At 41.6% G+C, this 24,596-nt stretch overlaps 1 protein-coding gene across 5 annotated transcripts in view; it reads right to left on the minus strand.

Annotated features, from left to right (window-relative positions):
- Positions 1 to 1,712: 1,712 nt before the first annotated feature.
- KIAA0753 overlaps positions 1,713 to 24,596 on the minus strand; it is a 57,683-nt gene continuing 34,799 nt past the window's right edge. For 4 of the 5 annotated variants that reach the window (XM_081029068.1, XM_081029069.1, XM_081029070.1 and 1 more), the window contains exons 11-19: positions 23,572 to 23,661; positions 23,249 to 23,338; positions 20,885 to 20,963; positions 19,505 to 19,588; positions 16,482 to 16,667; positions 15,249 to 15,330; positions 12,158 to 12,278; positions 11,463 to 11,687; positions 1,713 to 3,240 (exon numbers count right to left, since the gene is read on the minus strand). In XM_081029068.1, coding sequence (XP_080885194.1) covers positions 3,123 to 3,240; positions 11,463 to 11,687; positions 12,158 to 12,278; positions 15,249 to 15,330; positions 16,482 to 16,667; positions 19,505 to 19,588; positions 20,885 to 20,963; positions 23,249 to 23,338; positions 23,572 to 23,661 — 1,075 coding nt within the window. In that variant the 3' untranslated portion in view covers positions 1,713 to 3,122. The remainder of the gene's footprint in view (positions 3,241 to 11,462; positions 11,688 to 12,157; positions 12,279 to 15,248; positions 15,331 to 16,481; positions 16,668 to 19,504; positions 19,589 to 20,884; positions 20,964 to 23,248; positions 23,339 to 23,571; positions 23,662 to 24,596) is intronic. The other variant, XM_081029071.1, reaches the window with a different exon arrangement.

Here is a 24,596-nt window from a genome sequence, read left to right on the forward strand (position 1 = left end):
TTTAGGAAGATACCAGGCATGCAGGCTGCTGCCTTTCTGCTGGTTTTTCAAGAGCGCAAAGAACTACGAGCTCTCTCAGCAACTGGCCCTTCTACAGGGCGATGACCACAGCAGGGTGACGTGGTGGCACAGACACTCCTCATTCACAGGTTTTGAGGGAACTGTCATCCCTCTCTCAGAAACATACCCGAGTTAAGGAAGCCTACACTACGCCGCGGAGAAGACGGAACCCTTTCCGACTCAGTCTAGAGCCCCTTCCTTTCCTGTTGGCCCTGGGGGCTTCACTCAGATGCTTACTCCTGCCTTCCAGACCCAGCGATGCCCACGATACCCATCACAGCAGTATATGCCTCCTTCAGGCACTCCTTCCACCCGCCCACTCCCCCTTACCTTCAGGGCAGCAGGAACTGTGAGCAACAGAGGTGAGGACCAGACTCTCCCATCACCATCTCTCCTCTGACCGCCTCTTCCCTGGCCCAGCACCGACAGGCAGAGGGAGAAGGGACCACCGCAGAGATGGTCCCATTCACCTCTCCATCCTCTTCTCCAGTCCCAGGCCGCTCCACGTCCCGCTGGCCCACACACCCACTCTGCAGTTCGCTGACCAAGGCACTCAGGGCCACGGGTAGCGTGAGGACGGGAGGCGTACCCCCTTGTTTAGAAGGAAAACAAGTTCCTGGGGTTCTGAGCTGGAATTCCGACTGCATCAGGGCCTGGGAGAGGGACGTGAAGTTCTCCGTGGGTGGCAGCCCACAGCACGTCACAAGAGGTCAGCACAAATTTGTGCGGACTGTCCAGAGACGTGATGGAGCCCTGTACCAAAACCCTCCTAAGAAAAAGTATGCCTTCCTTCTTTCGTTCATTCAAAAGAATTTACCGAGCACTAGCTACATGCGAGGCAGAGGCCTTGCCCTCCAGGAGCTACATGAACTAGAGGCAAGCATGTAAACTAGTAAAAACCCCACGTGACCAGGACTGCGAAGCTGGACAGAGCAGTGGGGAGGGCGAAAGACATATTTACGAATTTCAGCATCTCTGAAATTGGGAAGCCTAAGTAACACGGAAATGCTACACTCGACGCCTGTTTCTGAAAATGATACATGAACAGGTGAGGAGAAAACTGAAGGGGCTTAGAGAGTGACCCCCACACAATCAGGCTGTGTTCATGAAGAACCCAAATTCTAGAGGTCTGGGATAGCGCAAGGCTACCGACAGGACAATTTATATTTGAAGCATTCAACCTCCCGCGTCTTTGGGGCTGTGAGGCAGACCCTAGATGCGGAGGCGGGCAGGAGAATGTACTTGCGTGAATTCTCCAAAACTGTGACCGTTGTCTTTATGGGAATAAGTGAGTCCACGATCGTGGCATCACTGAATATAGGTTGGTTGGTTTGAGCAAATAATTTCCCCTTTCTATTGACTCCTTTTATTCATCTATAAAATAGGACTAATAATGGTAGCCAACTCACACAGATGATGTGAGGATTAAATCAATTAATACATGGGAAGCACCTAGAGCAAAGCCTGGTACATAGCATGCGCTCAATAAACGCTGGCTTTTATTACCATTTATTTCCTTCCGGGGGTCGGGGGAGGCAAATAATCCACTATGTTCATATCAAATATAACAGTATTCTCAGTGGTTTCTGTAAATGACATTTCACTTTGTGGAGAAAAAGGAGATGCAAATTATTTCAAACAGACACGTACGTACTTTAAAATACTGAGTTTATTTTAAAAATCAGCACAGTAAAAACCGCCACACAAATTACTTTAAGCTATCAATGACGGATGCGCCTATCAAGTCAAGTGTACACATTTTAACTCCTCAAATTAAAGACCTTTAATTTCCCTTGATGCCTTTTTAATTCTGAGGTTACATAAAATTAAGCAGGAAAACATTAACATTAAACGAAAATCAATTTTGTACAAATAAGTGGGATCAAGCAGCTTAAATTATCACCTGAAATTCTTGTACTTCAGAGAAAAATCCCAGATGACGACACTACACGTTATAAAAAAGATTCACATTATCCCGTCAGGTGCGTCTCACATCATCCTTCACAATTCTTTCACCAAGCCGCAGGCAAAACATCGAGGGAACCTTTTCCCAGGCAGTGGGCTTACGCACATTGCTTTTCTTTTTCTGAATTCAGAGTTTCTGAAAACACGGAGGCTTTTCTCTTGGTAAAATAGGACTTAGGAGATGTTCAACGACCAAGCTCTCATGGTTCTTAAGTTTCTTCCTTTCTCTGGAGAGACACAGAGGTCTTCATACCACCCAGACAGGTTCTTCCTCCCACACCAGGGTCCTGTGTGGTGTGGAAATGCAGGAACTTCTGACTTCACCAGAGATGGAAGTGAGCTCTGTACCTTCAACTAGGCACAAGAGAAGGCCCGGCCCACTCCCGATGTCCTCAAGCTTCCTCTGAATTCAGAAAAAGTTTTGTATACCGGAATACATCAAGCCGTGGCAATAAAAGACTCAGGAACTCTAAATGTGAAAAGCCACCGAGGAAGTGAACATGAGAGAAATGTGTGCTTATTGTTGTGGGTTCCTGTTTTTAATGAGCTGCAGCAGAGCAGAGGTTTGGCAGCAAAACCAAACCCTGTGCTCCCCACGAGTCCATAACCCACTGTGGGACGGCTGTCCTGACAGGAAATTGCCAAAGATGGCAACATGAGCCAGATGATGGGACCAGGGAGTAACTGCACTATTGTTGGTGTTAATGCCACCCGTGGGTTCAACAGCAACTTGAATCCTTCTATGAAATATACCTATTACCTTTCAAAACATTCTGGTCACCATACTGAGGCAGTGGAATGAACATATTTCAATAGGAAAATTATACATTCAGTAAATATTATATTGTCATAATCCGTGTTTCCTGGAGACTGATAAATGCAACACACTGTCCATCACAAAGGACCAGAGCCATTGCTGTGGGGGTGAGAAAACGCAGTAAGGATGACCTTAGGTAAGGATTTCCTTCCTTGCAGGAGTCAGCACCTTCTTGGCCTGGGTGTAGAGCTGAAGATAAAGACTTCCTGAGGCCTGGAAACAAAGTGTGGTGCTGTCCCTTCTCCAGTGGGACATGAGGGGCCCCCATCTTGGAGAGCCTTCACGTAGCAGCCTCTAAGAATTCTGAGGTGAAGACTGCTTCTGCATAATCTTCACACATGTCCTGAAGTTCCGCAGCCACGGCTCCCAGCGCTTCATCAACCAGCTCATCTGAAAAGCTGGAAGACAAACAACACAGCTACAGAAAGGTAAGTAGCTCAATACGGGAGCCATTCTTTTACTCAGCTGAGGAACCTACCAAGTCAATTCTAAGATTTAAACGGAAATTCAAAAGGCCAAGAATAGCCAAGATACTTTTGAAGAAGAAAAGGTGAGAGGCCTTGCTCTCCTAGCTATTAGGAGACGCTTAGATCCCAACGTCAGGCTGGAGGGAAGCGCTTTCACTATACACGGGATGGAACTCCCCCTTGAGATGGCTGAAACCAGAGGTGACCAGAACTAACTCGTTGTGACACAGCCCAGGTCCAGATGCCCTGCTGTCAGCTGCCTAAGTGCCTCACAGAGGGGATGTGTGCGTGCCTTCTTTATGGGACAGGAGGCAAGAGACTCGACGTTTGTGTTCTGGTTCTCGTTCTCTCTCTCTCTCTCTCTCTCTCCACCCCCACCCCACATGCACACACAACTTTTTTCCAAACTATTTGAGAGTAAGTTGCAGACTTGATATCCCTCAGGTACTTCAGTGTACATTTTCTAAAAACAAGAACATCCTCTTAAATAACCATGATAATTATAAAAATCTTGGCATTAACATCGATACAATACTATTACTACCTAATCTTACCCATAGACCTTTTTCAAATCTTGCCAACTGTCCAAATAATGTCCTTTAGAAGAAAACTTTTTCTAGCCCAGGATTCAACCCATGTCGCATTTAGCTGTCATGTCTCTTTAGTGTCCTTTAATCTGGAATCGTTCATCAGTTTTTGTCTTTCACGACCTTATTTTTTTTTTACAGAGTAAAGGCCTTTTTTTTGTAGAATGTCCCTCAGTTTGGGTTTGTCTGATGCTTCCTCCTGGTCAGATTCAGGTTTTCCATTTTTGGAACAAATGCCACAGAAGGATCGCGTATCTCCTCAGTGCTTCTGTCTTACAACTGAAGAGGTTAACTTTTATCACTTGGGTACAGTGATGTCGGCCAGGTTTCTCCCTTTGTAAAGTTCCTGTTTTCCCTTTGTAATTAATAAATATACAGTGGAGAGATACTGTGAGACTGTAAATATCCTGCTTCTCATCAAACTTGTTGCATCAATTATTACAGGGTTGCCAACACGGATTTTCTAATTCCATCATTCCTTCTCCATTTAATAGTCGGCATTTTACTGTAATGAAGAGCCTTCCCTTCTCCTTTACTCACATATTCATTCATTCACTCATTCACTCATTCACTCCCTCCCTCCCTCCCTCCCTCCCTTCCTCACACAGGTTTGGCCTTACAGATTCTTATTTTATTCAGTAGTTTATAATCCATTACTATTATGACTTAGTTTGATAGGCAAAATGTCCCAGATAGGCCAGTAGGAGCCCCTACAAGCTGGCTCCCGGGTCCTCCTGCCATGTCCCCATCATTCTCTGAGCATTTCCTTCCTGGAACAACATGATGTTTCAGGCTCATCTGACATCTTCCCAGCCCTTGTCTCGGAATCAGCCATTTCTCCAAAAAGCCCTGGTTACCTTTTCATGGAAAATAGTACTTAGAAACCAAGGTCTGGGTACTAAGCGTGCTCACTGCCTCCAGGCCCTCTCGGCAGATAGACTCAGACACACAGACACAACCCCCCCACGCTATGTCTATATAAAAAAGCGGAAGTTCATAATACCCCCAGACCCAATTCAGCACTGAGGATTCATTCTAGCCTTCCCACAGAAACCTGGTTCTCATTAGTCATAATATGCTTACATATTTGATCAATCCTAAAATATAAAGTAGTTTTAGAATTGTTAACCAATGCCATCGAGTAAAAGAAAGCTACTTACTTACCAGCTTCTAGTATGTGTTTACATTCTTTCTGCCTTTCGCCAAAGGGCACAGAGTCATTGTATCATGTTCAAAAGTTACTTAGACTAGTTCTTATCTGTCCCTGCTCCCTTTAGCATGATTATGTTATTTATTGGAAATACAGTTACGGATCTGTTTGTATTCCAATTCCCCCCATCCCTGTTGATTTGGAGGGATGTAGAGGAAACATGAACATGGTTCCAAAAGTCAGAATTGTACAAAAAAGGTAAATGCAGGTAAGTGTCACTCACCCGCTTTTCCTGTCCCTTCTATCCCCTCCCATCCCAGCTGTTTGGTTATTCTGACAATCTTTTGTCTTTGAAATGGCATGTATAGTTCTCTTTCATTTAATACAGTTGATATATTTGAGCTTCTACTACTAAAACACTAAGTATTTTTTATTTGTTTGTTCTCTCTTCTTCCTTGCCTTCTTTTGGATTTTCTGAATTTTCATTACATTCTTTTTTTGCTATTAACTTGGCTGTTACACACTCTTCTCCTATTCTTTCAGTGGCCACCCTAGATTACAACAAGAATCCCTGATTTAAAATCTAGCGTGAACTGATATTCCTACCATTTTCCCAGACAATGCTAGGACCTCAGAATACCAACTCTATCATCTTCCTGACTTACATGCCATTGTTTCTGTGTTTTACACACACACCCAGAAGACATCCATTTCTTGTTTTTTACAGTCAATATTCATTTACCTACATATTGACCTTCTAAACAATTCTTCCTATATTTTTGACCTTTCATCTGTGACTGTTTTTGCTCTGCCTAAAAAATATTGTTTTAATATTTCCCATTGTGAAGGTCTACTGGTAACAAATTCTCTCAACTTTGTTTGGAACCTCTTACCATCCTTCTTGAAATATATTTCAACTAGGTTTAGAACTCTGGAGTAGTTCTTTTCTTTTAGAACTTTAAAAGATATACCAGTTCTACCAGCTTCCATTGTTTCTGTTTCTCTTTTTTTCTTCCTCTAGCTGATTTTAAAATTTTCTCTTTATCTTTGATTTTTTCCACAATACTATGATATGCCTTTGTATGGATTTATTTTATTTTTCTTGCTCGGGGCAATTAGAGCTTCTTGAGTTTATGGATTAATGTCTTTCGTTATTTTAGGAAAGTTATCAGCCATTATCTTTGAATGTTGTTTCTGACTCATTCTCTCTCCTCTCCTTCTGAGACGCCAGCCACATATGTATTATATTAGACCTTGACTCTTTACCCTCTCTTCTTTACTTTCATCTTTTTTGTGTCTCCATGCATCACTCCGGATATTTTATTTGGTCCTATGTCCCAAGTGTCTAGTTTCTTCTTTTAATGTGTCTAATTTGCTATTAAGCCCATCCAATGAATCCCTCATTTCAGAAACTATATTTTTAAGTTCTAGAATGTTCATTTGGATTTAGCTTGGTTCCCAGTTCTCTGCCAAAATTCCAAATTGTGTCTTGTATCTCTATGAACACAACAGCACCGTTATTCTAATATCTGTGTCTGACAGGTCTAACATTTGGAGCTGCTGTGAGTCTGTTCTTCTTACTGTCATATCTTGCTGTTGCCTGGTTATTTTTCACCATATAGCAGCCATTGTATTTGAAAATTCTAGGAATACTTTAAGTTCTAAGATGATGTTATATGCTTTGAGAGAAAACTTATGTTTGCTTCTGCCTAGTGCCTGGGGGGGCAATGATCTAGAATCACCACAATCTAATTTCAGGAACTGAGATAACCTGGAGCGGAGAACAGTCCTTAGAGGGTCTACTGGCATCCAGTCACCCTGACTTCCAGAGTGCCACCCTCAGGGTCACAATCAAAAGTGAGGCAAGTTCACCAAGGCAACTCCCCCATCACAGCAAGCCCTGAATTCCCACCTCTGGCCTCTGACCTGAAAAGGCCGACCAAAATGCCACTATCTCCCTGCGGAAATGAGACTCCAGCACCAGACAAGAAGAGTCTCTGTCTTCTGTCTTCTTTGGGTCTCTGTCTTCTCCAGGATCCTGCCCCAGTTATTCTCCATTACCTAGTTAACTTTCTGATGCCTTCCAGCATGTATGTTTTATTTTTAATCTAGCTTTTCTATAAAGAGTTATCCTCAGTGGAAGAAGTGGTCCCAATTACCATGTGCGTCATTTAAGAAACAGAAGGGATTACCTTGTTTTTATATTTGCTTTGCGTTCTTTATTCCTATCACTAATTCTTCTGTACTATGAAATCATCGTAATATGAAATACCAAGGTATTCCCAACACATTCACACACATTAAATAATGTATCTGTTTTCTCCTCATTATTAATCTTCCTTCCCTGCCTTCCCTCTCTGGGAGCCATTCCTCCTGGAGTCCTCCGTCCTCCTACTCCAATCTGGACTAGTTGCTTTCTATCTATGCTCACTGAAAAATTCTCTTGCAAATAGCTTTTGCCATTTTTCTGGAAGTTCCACGTTGGAGTCTAAGTTTCCTAAATCCTGTCTTCCTTTCCTAAATCCTGCATGCACCCCCCAGCAGCTTACTGGCAAACAGTACAGGGGAACCAGATTTTTGGATACATTGCATATCTAAAAATGTCTTCATTTTACCCTTGTATTTAATTGATAATTTAACTGAGCACAGAATTCTAGGTCAAATTTTGGAAGTGTGCTCTAATATCTTCTAGCAGTGTTGCTACTGGAAACAATATGCCATTCTCACTCTGATTATTTGAATATGCCCAGTTTGAACTCTCTGGAACCTTCTGTCATCTTTTCCTTTCATTGGGATGCTCAGATTTCCTTTTCATAATGATGTGTCATGGTGTGTTCTGTTCTATTTATTTATTCACTTCATGAACTTACAGTGGACAACTGATGAACTCTTTCAATTTAGAGACTCACAGTCTTCTAGAAATTTTTCTTACAGTATTTCTTTGATAATTTCCCATTCCTCCTTTTACCTTGTTCTCACATTCTAGAACTCCTATTCTTCAGATGTGTATGCTATGAACTAAAAAATGTGTGTGTGTCCCCCCACACCCCCTAAATTCATACCTTAAAGCTTAATCCCCCATGTGATGGTATTTGGAGGTGGGACCTTTGGGAGGTAATTAGGTCATGAGGGTGGAACCCTCACAAATGGGATTAGTGCCCTTGTAAAAGAGACACAAGAGAGCTGATCTCTCTTGTCAGCCATGTAATAATATGGTGAGAAAATGGCTTCCTGCCAACCAGGAAGCAGGCCCTCCCCAGACATGCTGGCACCTTGAGCTTAGACTTCCCAGGCACCAGACTTGTAAGATACAAATTTCTGCTGTTGAAACCACTTAGCCTATGGTATTTGTTGTGACAGCCAGAGCTGATTTAGACACTGGATCTCCTAGAATAATCCTGTAGTTTTTAAAATCTTTTCTATTATCTATCTCCTGGTTTCTTTTTATTCTACTACCTGAGAGATCTGACTATTTTCTTTGAATCTTCCTAGTGAATTTATTTTAGTCATCATATTTTTAAGTTCTAAGAACTTTTGTTTTATTCTTTAAAAGTTTCTTTTTTATAGTGTCCTGTTCTTGTTTCATGGTATAATAGCTCCATTTATTTTCTCTGACAATATTAATTTCAGTTTGTTTTAATGTTTTATTCTCCCTTCCTGCACTGCCTTGGCTTCCTCAGAGTTCCTTTTCTCAGTTGTGAGAGGCCATGAGTCTCTCATGGCTTTCGTCAAATGTCTGCTCATCTTACCTCTGTGCTATATTCAAGAACGTGAATTTCACCCAAGGCCCCATTTCTACCTCACCTGTACCCATGCCTTACAAGCATCTGGTGCTTCTCCTTCTGAGTCTTACCAATATTCCTTTACATAAATCAGCTTGGTTCCTGGCTTCACCCTCGTGAGGCACTTGACACTCTGGTCTACTAAATTTGCTATTTGTCTAACTGCTTTATGGCTTCCAAAATTTTTGTTTGCTGTCACTTACAGGTTCATGCCTTTTATTTCTTCTTTTAGTGACATATCATTACACAGGGATACAGATAAATACATATGTTCAATGTCTTTCTCAACCAGAAGCCTCTTGATTTGTTTTTCAAACCTGGAATCCTTACAAATTTGTTTTCCACAGCATTACCTTAAGCCTTTCCTTTCACAATCTCTCTTTTTATTACATCCAGTTTATATCATCTGCTCCCTTTGATCAATGGAACAGTGCTTTTCCTCAGGTGTAAGGAGAAATGGAGACATTAAAAGAAAAAAAAAGCCTCTCCCCACACAAAAGGCTATTACATGAATTCAACTGTCTTAGGACAATTTTTCAAGATCTAATCAATACAGCTCTCCCTTTAAAACACTCAAATCAGAAACAAAAACAAGAGAGATCAAAAACAAAGCTAGAAAATTCAGATGCACTGTCATGTGAGGACCAAAGGATAGCAGAGGAAGAGAACATTTGTAAAAACTCAGGCATATTTTAGCAGCTCTGTCTTCCACACTTTAACCTATTATTCCTTGTAGGCTGAGAAAGCTTTCCCTACATCAACAAAACAACTAGGAACAAAATGTATCATTTATCAAGTGGTAAGAATGTACAAGGGACAGTTTACCTTCCTTAGCTTGTTTTTGGATTTCCCAATATGCCAGTGAGCCTAACCCATCTAAACAGGGAAAACAAGTGAGCGTGCTGCAAGACTCCGTGTTCACACACTGAAGCAAGTCAAGTTTGCCTATTATCTTCTCCCACAAAATAAAGGTGTATCTCAATCAACCAGAACAAAAGGTCTCGTATACTTCGAAGGGCGCTTTATATAAAGAGAAGGCTCAGGAGTTTAGGTTATAGCTGAAGGACTGAACATAAGCGATTACGTCCGATCTTACCCAAACCTCCACTAAAACGCAAGGAAATAGATAAATGCATACATAAATCTACAAGGTGAAAAAGACAAAAATAGATGAGAAATGTCCAAGATTTTCAGGAGATGAAAAGCACACAGAAGAGATTCAGCAGCAAAGAGGGAGACGCAACCTAAGAGTCTGCAGAGAAAGACGCCAAGGAAAAGCAAGCTGGTTTGTTGCACAAAACATCCGAAAGACTCAGGAAGTAAGAGTACGGAGAATCGTGAAAGTGGAGTGAGGCATGGGGTAGGAAATGAGGGCACGGGTTGAAAATTTGCAGAACAAGCAACTAGATTGATAGGTCTCCACCCCTGCTCCTGGCAGCTAAGTGACAATCCCTCCTTTACCCCTGCAAATGAAGGCAGGTATATATTCTTTGGAAGTAATAAACCCATAATTTTAAACCCAGTCAAATCATCAGTCAAGTATGAAGATAGAACAAAGACACTTTCGAACATGTAAGTCTCAAGACATTTCCTCCAATATACAAAGCAGGATATACTCCATTAAAATAAGAGAGTAAACCAAGAAAGAGGGAGATAAAGGCACGAGAAAATAGGGATTCTAACACGGGAAGGAGGTAACCTAACACCCAGGGAGGTGAAGAAGGAAGACCCAGGGCAAAAGCCACACGCAGATCTAGAAAGCTGCTGGGCCAGATGGATAGGAGAGACTCGGGTCTCAGGGGAAAGAGTAGGGGTGGCGGTGAGAAACAGGAATTAACTGATAGTATCTACCTGATCAAGGGGAAAATTACATTGAGAGGTGTTGGCTAATGTGTGGGGAAAGAATAAACATATGAAAGAATAACCAAATAAAAAAGAGGCAATTATTAACTCCTGGAATGTGTTTAAAACTTGTTCAAGAAAGAAATGGAATCACAGTATACTGTTGGCTCAGGGATGAAAAATATTTACATGTTCGTAATAAAGTGATACCTATAAGGAATTTAAATTTGGGCCCTATTTAAAAAGAATGAATTTATACATATTTTTCAACTAACTACATAAAAAAAGGTTATCCATGCTTCAAAAATTTGGTAGCAGTAGGATTGTGTTTTACGACTCCACAAAACGACTTTTCTCAGGGGGGTGACCCTCGGAAGGAGAAGGGTTAAAGAAGATGTGGCCAAGTCCCAAGGTCGTGCGTTTGTCCCAACCGTGAAGATTTCACCACACCACTGCTCCTGGCCCAGTAAACTTCGTGGTCGTTGGTGGACATAGCCCTCCGTAACAGCAACAGGAAATCCTCCCTGACTTGAATACTGGGCTTCTGCCTGTGAAGGGGAGGCTGTAGAACACTCCTTCAGGTGGCACCACCCAGGCTGTTTTACAGTCTCCTCTACCTGAACAAAGGTAGTCCGCAGAGAAACCTGGCCAGTAGCCCAAAAGCAACCACTGAAACGAGCTCCAGGGTCTGAAAGCCCAGCACAAGACTTCGGCCAGTCTTTTCTCCAGCCCTTCCGTCAGGTAACATTTGGCACTTGGTTCCTAACCAGAGGCACGTCACACTTCACTGACCTTTCACCAATCAGCCAAGGATTGAAGGAGCCCACGGCCTCATGAGACACCATCCGGAGGTACTGCTCAAAACGGCCGCAGTAGTCACCAATGCTGGACCGCATTCCGGGAGGGACGGAGAGGGCAACGCACCCCTGTCTCTGCTGAGGAGCCTCTGAAAGGGGCAGGAGGGGAGCCTCTCTTTTCTCCGATTTCTCCTCTGTTCCTCCATTTTCATCCAGCGAACTGAGAGCAAATAAAAATTATGAAAACATTCAAAATCATCTGTAATCATCGAGGGTAAACTGCTCATTCACACTGATGGTTTGGTAACCAAAGGCTTCCTTTTTCGTTCTCACGCCAAACAAAACTCAACCTCTTATCACCAATCACTTTCCCCTTTTCCCTGGACTAACCCTCTACATGGTAGGAATTCCTGCCCCGTAGACAAAAGAATTTATAGCAAATCTTGCGGTAATTATCAGCACAACCGCGTGTGCCAATGTGATGCTTTCAACTGTAAAAATGAAGCCCCTTAAGGTGCAATATACTCTGTGCCCATCTTACAAACACACTGTTTTACCGAGTCATTTTGGAGTTTGGCAAGATCTTGCTCAGAAGAATTTCTCTTGGACTTGTAGGAATTGAAGGAACACAAAATTCAACACCGTCAAAGGCAACCAACTGCAGTGAGATCAGAGCCTGCCCCCACTTACTTGCCATCCCAGGGCCTTTCTAACACGATGTTCACGTCTGGGTCTTTGTTAGCTGTTATCTTTGTGATCCTGATTGGATGAGGAGAGAGGGGCCTTTCATTTACCGCTGGGATTTTGTGGTCTAGAAAAGAAGAGGCATAAAATGATTGCATATAAAGAAGTCAGTGTATATCTCAGCGCTGTACTGGCCCGTACCTGTGAGGAAGTCACATGCACACCTCTTAAGCATAACAGGTTTAGGGAGCAGTGAGAAAAAACGCTTATTTTAAATGAAGAGGTGAATTTAAAAGTTACAAAGAAACAAACCAATGAGGAATCAGTTTTGAGAAATAACAAACTTTTGAAGCCCCTGCTGGCCCCTGAGGGAGACTCCCTGAAGAGGTCTGTGAAGGCCCCTGGCTGTGTGGGTTCCATCGGGATCCAGCCACCCACTGAAGGAGTCTTTTAAGCAGTTGGGTTTGTTTTTTAACCTTTAAATGGTTTGATTAGGGAGAAAGAAGAAAACCATTTATACCTGAACACTTAATTAGCTGACTTAATTTGTCTACGGGCATTGCTGGAAATCTGCATGCTGATAGTCAAAATATTAACTTATTAACTATACCTTGCAGGCTTGACAGCTCTTTTGAGTTTTGGATTATTTATAATTTTAAATGCATTTCAAGTGTAGGAAAAAAATGGTCCTTCTCTTAGGTAAAGAGCATCTCTAAGTCAAATAACTTTCTCTGACTCATTTATATGCTTATGATTTCTTTCTGTCAGAAATACTGCATAAGTCAGCTTTTATACAAATATTACTGAGAGTACAATCAATTTTCAATTGTTCACAGAAAGAGAGGCTACAGAGATATAGATTAGACACTTCACAATTCAAAAAATCACTTTAAATTTGGTTATGGGTTGCAATTGAACATACAATCAGAACAACTAGAAGCATAGGGTTGTTATTATGATTTCATGAGTCTAGAATTAAAGTGTCCAAAAATCCACTGCAGTTCTTAGTGTTCCAAAGAGCTCCTTTTCAATATGTACCTAGGCTTTATGCAGAGTCACGGACAGTGACTAATAATTCAAACTGCCCTTAAAGAAAAGAGCCCTGAGTTCTAGGTAAGACCGTCCTTTGCATGATGCAACCTAACTTTGTAGCCAACGGCCAAACCGTCAGTGAAACAAGCCGCCTTCTACCCTTTCCTTTCCTCTGCTTCCACACAAAAGATGCCGCGACGCCCAGTGATTCACTGAGCCATGATTGGAAGGGTCCTCCTTGTGCTGGGCCCATGGTAGGTGCAGTGGGGGACACAACTGAATATGACAAACTCTCTGGCCTCAAAGAATCTGTGGCCTCGCTGGGAAAGATAAGACCCCTCTACAAACAGCTCTACACATGGTAGGGCAGGCCAGGAGTCTATGGGAGTTCGCAGGCAAGGAGGGAGTCCTCAGCCAAGCTCCGGTGTAGGAACACCAGGAAAAGCACCGCAAACCCGGCACAAGTAGGATCGTGTGAGTCAGGCCTTGACGAAGGGTGTGTTTGCCTGTTATACGCGTATGAAGATGATTGTGGGAGCTGCAGCGGTGTTGGAGGGACGACGGAACAAACATGAGCATAGAATAGTGCTTGAAACTTACAGAAAACATAAAAGGAACAAATTAGTATTGTGTTTAGGTGGTTCATCCTTCTGTCAAAATTTGATGTGGAGAATACTTTTCCTAAGGCAACACCCCAAACTCATATTTAAAAAAAATTATATGCGACATCGGCTGCTGTTACAAACCTTCTATACCCATAATTTCCTTTACATCCCTTACTACTCATTGTACTTAAATTCCCTTAGAGGTAATGTTTAACCATATTCTATTCTCCTTTCATTGAGTAACATAGTTACTTAAGCATGACTCAAACAGAATTTGAATAACACTTCCCAGCCAAAATTGTGATAGCAGCCTAGCAACTGCAGTCAAAATGCATACATATAAATTTTTCAAAGTGGAGGAGAAAAGGGAAGTCTTTTCAACAAATGGTACGAGAACAAATGGTGACCCATTAGGGGACCAAAATGAGCCCTGAGAAGAAATGCACTGCTTCTACAGCATGGCAGGCTGCACGGGGGGGCCCCAGGTGTCCACCTTCTAATCCCTGGAAACTTCGAATGTTCCCCTCCCTGGCCAGAGGGACTTTTACGTTAAGGATCTTGAGATAGGAGAGTATCCTGGACTGTTGGGGTGAGCCCTCAATGTGACCAAAGTGTCATGGGAAGATGTGGCTGCAGAAGAGGAGGCAACGTGACAACTGCAGCAGAGCCTGCAGTCGTACGGCTACAAGGCAAGGGCAGCAGGCCGCCTTCGACGCTGCCAACACCTCAATTTTAGCCCTTTTAAGACTCACTTCAGACTTCACACCTGCGGAACTGTAAGAGAATAAACCTGTGTTTTAAACCACCAAATTTGTGTTATAAACTGAAATTTGTTCCAGTGGCAATAGGAAATAAGTAACATAGATAAACCTACAAAACATCATGCTACATGAAAGAAGCCTTAGACAAGTGTCCATGCATGTTTGATTTCATTTATATGAAATTCTAGAACAGGCAAAACTAATCTATAGTGGAAAAAAAGCACAGCGGTTGCCTGGGTGGTGGAGACCTGACTGGGAAGGAGCATAGGGAACCTTCTAAGGGGATGACATTGCCCATATTTTGAAAGGAGTTTGGGTAACAAAGGTGCATCTGTTTATCCAATCCCATCGAATGACACAGTTAAGATTTGTGCATTTTATTATATGTAAATTTTATTTCAAAAGGAAAAAGAGCCATAAATAAATATTAAACTCTAGTTGCTAATATAAATATTGAAATGTTTAGGATGACGTGTACTAATGTCTGTAACTAACTTTAAAAGGCATCCAAAAATAAAAAACATTAATGGATGGATAGAGGATAAATAGATGTATGATAAAGCAAATACAGCAACATGTTAATTGAATCTAGAAGGTGGGCATATGGGTGTCTACTGGAGAATTTTTTTCAACTTTTCTGTATGTTTGAAAATTTTTCAGAATATAGTATCTGGGAAAACAGTGGAAGGGAACACTCACCATTTTTTTCTTCCTGCATCCAAAGATGAAGATCAGTATAAATGATTTTATTATATCTTTGGCGAACTGTCTCCTGGTATTTCTTAAAAAAAAAAAAAAAAAAAAAAAAAGTTTAATTTATGAGAAAAATTAGTTTCATTACAAACCAGAGCTAGTAAGAACGTAACAGTTCAGCAGATATGTTTGATGCAGACACAATTGCCAGAAATGGGCATCTGCCAGGCTAGGAAGTGATCAGCTTATGAGGTGAGGTCTAAAATAAAATGAAGCGATTAATCTAGTTAATCTAATTGAGACGAGCACTGCCCATGAGAACTTGCTGGGATGACGGAAATGTTCTATATTTGCCACGTCCAATACAGCAGCCACAAACTACTGACCACTTGAAATGTGAGTAGTTTGTTTAATGTTAATTCACACTTAAATGGCCACAGGTGGTTAGAGACCACCATTTCCGACACTTCGCGTCTCAACAGTTACTCCCAACAAGGGGAAATCAGTTACAAGACTAGGATAAATCTTTAAATTTTCAAACAGCAACAAAAAAATTGTCTTCTTTATAATATTTTATTTAGCAGCAAAGCCAAAAATGAGATGTAATCATGGTGCCATTAAAAACTAAATAAAAATGCTGAATTGGGAGTTGGAGACCTGGGTTCTCACCCTACCTCTGGCAGGAACTGTTTTGTGACTTTGGCCACATCACTCCATTACTGGGTCTCAATTTTCTGCTCTGAACAAGGGTTGAGCGGGGTAACTTCTGAGATCGAAAACTCTGAGAAAAACATCCTAAAGTAGTACCAGGAGAATTAAAAGGTAAACTTATCTGTGATTTGTCAGGATCACATGCTAGTGGGGTAGAAGAGGCGACTAAACAGCACTGACGAGCTGAGGGATGAGGAATTCGATGGACGGACGGTCCTGGTGTTTTTCCGATCATGTATCAGTGATACCAGGGAATATGAATAATGATCACTTCCTGAGTTGTCAGGCAGTGTGCTGATACTTCATGCCTCATTTCATCTTTAAAAACACCCTACTTATTAGAGAGGCTAAGTGACTTTGCCAAGGTCCTACACTCCGCTGGCAGTTGAGTTAGCATTCAAAGGCAGGACCGTGTGATTCTGAAGTACTAAAGCTACCTAAGTGCGAGGAGGAGCTGCTTATGCTCCACCTCAGCAGAGGCCTGCCCCCAGAGGCCAACTGGAGCTGGCAGCCTCAGGCCTTCCTTACCTCCATTTCCTCCATTCGGATCATCATGGTCTCCAGATACGGGCTGTCCTTGCTGTCCCCCAAAGTGGCGAAGGCATCAGGCTCCAAGATCTTGGACTGAGTCATAGCCCAGAACTCACGAGAGGAATCTTCTAAAGAATTATCCAGCTGCCGAACATTGTTGGATTCACAATCAACAGCGGTAGTCTACAAAACAAGGGAGGGGAATGGAAAGGCAACACAAAGACACCAGAGGAACTTAAGAGATTAATAGTTCAAGTGGCAGCGTTTCTACATTAAATCAAACTTCTCTTAGGTCAGTAAATATCAAAAGCAATCACATCAGTGCAATTTTTACCACAGTCATTCAAATGGTAGCATTAATAACCAAGTAATACCATTACTGTCCATGTGAACTATTGTTAATACCCGTTTTGCCAGTTGGTAAAGCAAATGTGATCCTTGTGCTCAACTCAGAACAATATTTTACATATCACAGACTCCAGAGGATGTATCTATTCTTCTTTGGCTCAATGCTTTTGTAAAAACATCTTGTCCATGACATCACAAAGTGCATGATTCTTTGTCTTTGCTTGAACCTGTCTTTGCTCGACCTAGAACCTGGTAGAGCTTCACCAGCCTTTCTTGATACCATATTCTTGACATGCACAAAGCACTTTATACCTTGCAAAGCATTTTCACATGCGTTGTACTTCTTTTTATTCTAATATACACATCTATATATGATTTTAATATATGTCTAGAATCTGCTCCGAAAGAGGCTTTTGCAAACAATATCTGCTGGTGAAATGATACCAGGCTTTGGAATGAGACATTTCTGGGACCAAATTCTGGTTCTGCCCACGGCTAAGCCTGCAACATAGGCAAGTTCACTTAACCTCCCTGGGCCTCAATCCTCTCATTTGTGGTATGGAAATAATTATCTTATAGTTCAGAGTTGTAAGGATTACATGAGCACTTGCATATTGGGACACTTAGGCACAGTGGCTGGCAAAAAGTAAGACACTCAATGAATGGTTATTGCCATAGCCAATTTTAAAACCTCTTAAGAACTCACAGAAGAAAATATATGACTGACCAATAAAGATATGAAGACATGTCCAACCTTAATCAAAGTTAAAGAAATAAAACTTAGTTGAATAACCAATACAATAAAATTATTAAAAAATCTAGAGACAAGTAAACCAATAATACAGGTCTAGTTAATTAAGATGTGTGCATTTGAATGTGTAATAGTTTTCATCTATAAAGAATGGATAATCAAGAACACTGTGTACCATTAGAAAAGACAAGGAAGGTCTCAATATGCTGACAGGGAAAGATCACCAAAATATAAAGAAAAAAGCTGGGTACAGAACAACATATGGTATGTGTTTGTGGGGAGATATAACTTTTTATATTATACTTTTTAGGAATTGTTTGAAATTTGTTAGCTATGTGAATATATAACAACTAAAAACAAAACATTTTGGAAAAATATATTTCATTTGTAAGTTCAGCTAATGACAACTGCAGCAGCAAGAGATAAATATTTTATAACGGTACCTTCTGAGAGCTTTGCCCTGGTTTGAGAGATTGTCTTGTCTACAAGTAATCTACTGAGAGTTGTATTTTACTTGTAAAGTACAGCACATGCCTTCTCCATTTTAGAAAGGAGAATTCCAAGTATTTGCATTCAGGGTCACACAGCTCTTTTTTTAAGTTAACATAGCAAAAATCATTCTTTTCACTTCATCATGCCAAGGTTGATTAGGTTTTTTGTTTGTTTTTATTCAGTTATGTGTAAACATTAACTCTTGATGGTGCTGCCTGATGTTTAAGAGCATCCCGGAATACTAAATACTGGACAGAGTTACTTTTCTTTTTCAATAAACTGTATTAAAGACTAATTAATGCCTACAGTAGAATTCTTATATAGAAGGCTGATCATTCTTAATAACATTCAAACATGTCTACTTCTCTGACAACACAATCATTTCATTTTTCTTTCACATAAAATGCGACACAGAGTCACCTCCCTCGGTTAGATGTGAGTCTCATTACTTTGCTAGGAAAGAATTCTTCAGTGGCTGTGCTGCACAAAACACCAAGCCACAGCACACCCGATGTGTAAGAGCAGAACGTAGTGTTAGAAACCTCACCTCATATGAGATTCTGTCCCAAGATATTGGTACCGTACACTTATAAACACAAAGATTATGCAAATAGGCTGCAGCTAAAATACTGCTAAATCGTAAGAATAGGGATACTTTCTCGCAAAATCTTCCTGTTCCAAAGGTTTCTTCCTGTCCTAAGGTCACTGGGCTGGTGGAGCTTCCTTCTAACTCAAACCGTCACACGTGCTCTGAGCACGTAAAGCAGTAACCTCTTTCCAACCTCCGCAAAGACGCAGTGGATGATGCAACTGGCACCTGCCACTCACAGCTCCGGGAGGCTGGGAACATTCCCGCACACGTGAACCACAGTCCTCCAGAGGAGGGGCACAAAGGCGGACAACCACAGAACAGGTTGGGTTTATTTCCCTTAAATGCTATCATTTTTTTCCTGCGCTACCTTTTCTCTCTGCTAGGCTAGATATCGGTCATTATCGGGTTCTGAAAACATGCTTGCTTAACAATAAATATGAGGCCCTAAGCATAAAGGAAATTAGGCCGGTAATGAGCAAAACTAGGCTGAATAAAAGGAAATGAGGACAGCTATTCTTCTGCCGCAGGCCATCAACATTCAGGGTCACGCAGGGCACCCACATTCTGTCATCAGGAGGAGAGGAAAATAGCCGCCGACAAAAACCTGCGGCTCTAGAGATTTCTGTTGAGCTGTTTGCAAGGCTGATCTAAGTCATAGTGCTAAATATACACTGTAAGAATTAACATACCAAATGTAAAAAATAACTTCCAGCCTTCTGGAGTAGGATAATCTCGTGTTTGCACAGCACTCTGCACATCATTGTCCTTACACCCGAAGACGTTACCCCGTAATCACACCAGTGTCAGTCTGTAATACCCATACCACACAACACACACCTCCTCTGCAGGCTGGGCTGTCGCTGTGTTCACTGACGGCCGACCCTTCAAATGAGTATCTGCTTCCAAAGAAGAATTGACTCTCTATCAAAACAGACAAGCATGTTCGTGAATTATAACAATGTACAACCCATATTAGTACAAATGAATTCTGCTACCAGAATAACTTGTGTGTGCATCAGCTTTAGTTACATGAGGTTTGTTGCAGCAATTCAAAGCACTTTGTCACCATGAAATTAAATGCCACATGTTCATCTTGGCTTTCTGCCCCCTTTCTTCCCTCAACTTTGTAAACATAGTCCCAGTAGCTGTGTGTTTTGATGCAATTACTCCATCTCTCTGTTCTACAGTTTCCTCATTGATAAAATGAGGAGGTTGATTTGATCTCTAAGAGCCTTCCTAGTTCTATTTTCCTGAGATTTCCATAAACCCTAATAATAATTTAATATTTCTTAAACTAGAAATACAGAAATTCAGTGACCTATCCAGGAAACCAGAACGTCCTTTGCTCCATTTAAGACGATAATATTCTACGTGGCCTCATCTATTCATTCTGTTTACAGGGTGGATATACAGGGTCTGGCCACAGCATTCAGCTTACTGCTTATAGGAAGATGACACAACCTGCTGGTCACCCTGTATGCAATTTCATCTTCAGAAAAGTACTGGTTTGTGCACAGACACTGTCCTAAGATCTCTCTCCTTTCGAAAAACAGAGCCTTGTTCTTTTTGGTTTATATACCACATATCAGTAAACAAATGAGAAACAAAAACTCATAGACACAGACAATAATTTAGTGGTTACCAGAGGGTAAGGGGTGGGTGATGAGAGTAAAGGGGATCAAATATATGGTGATGGAAGGAGAACTGACTCTGGGTGGTGAACACACAATGGGATTTATAGACGATGTAATACAGAATTGTACACCTGAAATCTATGTAAATTTACTAACAATTGTCACCCCAATAAATTTAATTAAAAAAGAAAAACAGAGCCAACCATTCCAAACCACTGAGGTGAAGAGCACAGGATTCGAGTGGAAGCAGTTAATTCGACATTAGCATCACCAACAGACCTATTTGATTAAGAATGGAAATTGCAACCTAAACTCATTCCCCAAACTAAATCTCACCTATCTCAAAAGTGGGACCTTCCTGTCTTCTCCCCTGGGCTTTACCCCTAAGCCACACCGGAAGGCATACCACGAATGTGTGGTGGTCTGCAGGTGCCCACACAGCACGCTTCCCATACTGCACAAGAAGCACTGCAGCCTCCAGCTGCCAGACACTTAGCCCTATAAGGGGTCAGCGTGACCTCTAGAGCAACTCTTTTTATTCTAGAACTTCCAGAAGGCAAGCAAATGAGAGGAACTACATTACCTGAGCCTTTGCCAGGAGAGGCTTCAAATGCTCCAGAACTGCCTTCTCTACCTTGTCTGCTAACTGGGTGGCAGAATCACTATTTAGAAATAAAATTGAAAATTAAAATTGAAAGCAAGAAATTATCCTATTTTGCATTATTTATTTACCACTCCAGGTGAAGGACAATCAAATGAGTATAAACCCACAATGCTTCCCTCATTTTAATGGCCATACAAGTCCTCTGGGGATCTTGTTGAAATGCAGATTCTGATTCAGTTGGTCTGTGTGAGGCTTGAGATTCTGCATTCCCAACAAGCTCCCCGATGATGCAAAACCTCTGGCCCTGGACCCCACTTTGAGGACTAGGGTTCAGATAACATCTGAAGAAGTACGTTAAGCTCTCAGCGCATTTTAAAAGAATAATGGCTGCCTCAACAGGGTAGAAGACTGAACAAATGAAACTAATTTTGTTCCCGCCGCAAACCCCACAATAACAGAGATAGACATAAACCCACAAAAAGAAGGGGAAAAAATGGTCCTGGAAAACACGACAAAATAACCAACTTAGCTGACCTGAGAAATTTGAATTCTTGGCCAGTAATGAGAAAAACTGAGAACCCCCACAATTTGCACTGTTGACTTAAACAGCACAAGAAAATGCAAATTAAAACCAAACAAGATACAAACACACTCTCACCAGAATGGCTCAAATTAAAAATATGGACAATACCAAATATCAGCTGGGATGGGAAACAACCGTAAAGGAACTCCCATACTAACTAAAGATGGAAAACAACCCACATGTTAATTCACAGAGAATGGATGGATAGACTGTGGGATATTCATACAATGGAATACTACTCAACAATAAAGTGGAATGAACTATACAGGGCAGCCCACTGTTCCCCTGACCAGGTTTCTTCCAGAACATGCCAGTGTACCTGGTTCACTTGCAGAGGCCCCAAAGGTGGTAAGGCCGATATGTGCAGAGACTCACTCGTGACCGTGCCCATTGACTTCCTGAGGTGGGTGCCTAAAAACTCTCAGGGAAGCTCAGGGCAGACTCTGAGCCAGACTCTGTTCAGCCTACGTGGCCCTGGGAATCTTCACCTAGTACCAGCAGCACTGCTCTCTGCTTGTTTAGCTGAGCTTGTGCTTGCCTCTCAGTTGTAGGTGATGGATTTATGAATAAGGGTAATGAAAAGATTCACAGGACAGAATGAAGACAGTTGTTAGCTCTGGGGGGGACGATGAGAATGCAACTGAGGAGGAACACGTGGGAGCTTTTAGAGGAGGGGTGATGGTCTGTTTCTTGGTTTGGGGTGGTGATGCACGGGTATTCATTTTGTCATATTTTGGATTCTATGTGTGCCTTTAGTATGTTCTTCTACATGCATGATTTTTCAAATAAAAAATACTCAAAGGGATAACTGGGGTACAGAGGATTACATTTTCTTTATATGGTCCAAAGGACAAGTGAGTAGGAGTCGTAGGGAATCCAATTCCAGAACAATCTAAGGTGATGCCTTCTAATTGCTACTGATAACTAAGGAAGGGGCTGCCCCGAATGGTAGTGGCTGGCCATCCCGTCACAGAGGCTGTGTGTGAATATGCTGGACAGTTACTGCATGGAGATAGGCCAGAGGGGCTGGAAGCATCAGCTGCAGAAAAAGATCCTTCAAATCCTCAGATGCTGTGATTGTATGACTTGAAATGTTAACTATAGACAAAAACAAACAAAAATCTTGGCCCTTGAACGATACAGCCACAGCCCTTCCAGTCTGGGAATGAACGCTCTATCCTGACTGGTGACAGAACGCACAGCTGTTGCAATGAGAACTCTGTTCATTTGACTTCAGGTGAATTATTATCAGAGCTAGAAAAATGAGCCACTTGAAGGAGCAGCTGCATCAACTAAATCTTCTCACAAACTCCTTTATGCGTATAGTTAGGGGGTAACACTCTTAGGGGGCAAATGGAAAAAGGCAACCTATTCAAAAACCTTAGGCTACATTTAAATTAAAAAGACATTTCTGTGCATTCACTCATATGAGCAGACATGCACAATAACCTTCTACAGGGCCAAGAGAAAAGCACCTTTGAGGGCAACATAAACAAACAGATATAAGATTCATCTTTCAGAGACAACTTGCCCCAAATTGTAGATGTTTCTTCAGTTATCATTCAAACTCCACACAAAACAAGCATTTCCTAGCAAAAATACTGCATAAAACACACGTAGGCATGCAGGTGTTCATTCATTCATTCATTCACTCATTCATTCATTCAGTGAGGTTAGGCCTAAACAGTCCTTCTTGGTTGATAAAACTATCCAGACCAATTAGAATAGGCAAGCATTCTTCCTCAAAAGCAAACACATACCTCAAGTTGTGAAGTCTATCCACTTCTTCAGTTTTGAGTTTATTCAATTCCTTTTTTCTTCTGGAAGTTTCAGCATCGAGCCAATCGAGCCTGGAGGATAGTACAAAACAGTCACCCTAACTCTCCTCAAAGCAGCCAGGACTCCGTAGGGGCTCTTATCTTGGCTCCACTATAGGATTCTTAGGTGACTTCAGTCTTCTAAGCAGGCAGGCAGCCAATAAAGAGTGTGCCTACATCTCTAAACAATCTCAATTAGTTGTCAAAATAGATAGATATAGACCAGGCCTGCTTTCTCTTTCTCTACCTCAGAAATAGATATTTACCTCTGTTTTTGCATTTTGTCCATCTCTTCAGCTTTTAATTCTTCAAGTTCCTTCAATCTTTTGGAAGTTTCGGCATCAAGCCAAGCAAGTCTAGCAGACAGTACAAAGAGTCAGACCAATTCTGCCTCGACCTGCAGGGTGCCATCACCACAGAAACTAACTGGAAGTCAGGGTCCCCCAGAACGCCAATCTTGGCTCCATAAAGAACCCAGGAGGTAACGCAACATTTCTGTACGTTCTCCATGTAACGTTCTGTGTAAAAAGACATTTCTGTGCAAACGTGCTCTTAGCTAGTGGGTAGAGCAACAGAAAACTGCCCACGAATATTGTCAAGAAAACGAGCCATCAGTGGACTTTGGATTTTTTGTTTGACTATAAAAATAAAGCTGTTGCTGTGGCTACAAGTTTAGACAAAGAAATGGACTCCCGGGACAGCCATAAAGGCAGAGTGAAGTCAAATAAAAACGGAAAGGAAAAGCTAACTCCAAACAACTTGACTGTGTGTGGAAGGGCTTTGATTCTTTGAGCTTAGGATATGTGAATATTATCAAATTATTTCATGGCCCATTTTCATTTTTGCTTTCCTATAATTGCAAGAACAATTTCAGCCAAACAAATGCAGAGACCTGTTTTCACTGCTGTCTTCTTAAGGAATGTTCTCACCTACGTCATCACTCCCCATTTAAGGCCTGTTCTTCAAGTCCTAATTCATTGTCCATCTCCCTCCATGAACCCTGGATCTCTACAGCAAGAAGTATCCCGTCCCCATTCTCAAATCTCTCAGTTCTTAACCCTTTAGTTTTTAGGGTGCATACCATGTTCTATCTTAAATTATAGCTTGTGACACGTCCTCCCTACTGACTGTAGACAAGCAGGCGTTGGGATTCTGTCTTTTTAGCGCCTTTTAATAAAGTCTCCATAGAGCTCACAACTGCGTCATATGCAAAACAAGTAAGTGGTAGGCAACTGACACACATAATTTTTTAATAAATAACATAAGAAGGAATAAAGAGGGGTTCACTGTC

Source organism: Rhinolophus hipposideros, assembly GCF_964194185.1.
Source record: "Rhinolophus hipposideros genome assembly, chromosome: 20".
Classification (NCBI taxonomy): Eukaryota; Metazoa; Chordata; class Mammalia; order Chiroptera; family Rhinolophidae; genus Rhinolophus; species Rhinolophus hipposideros.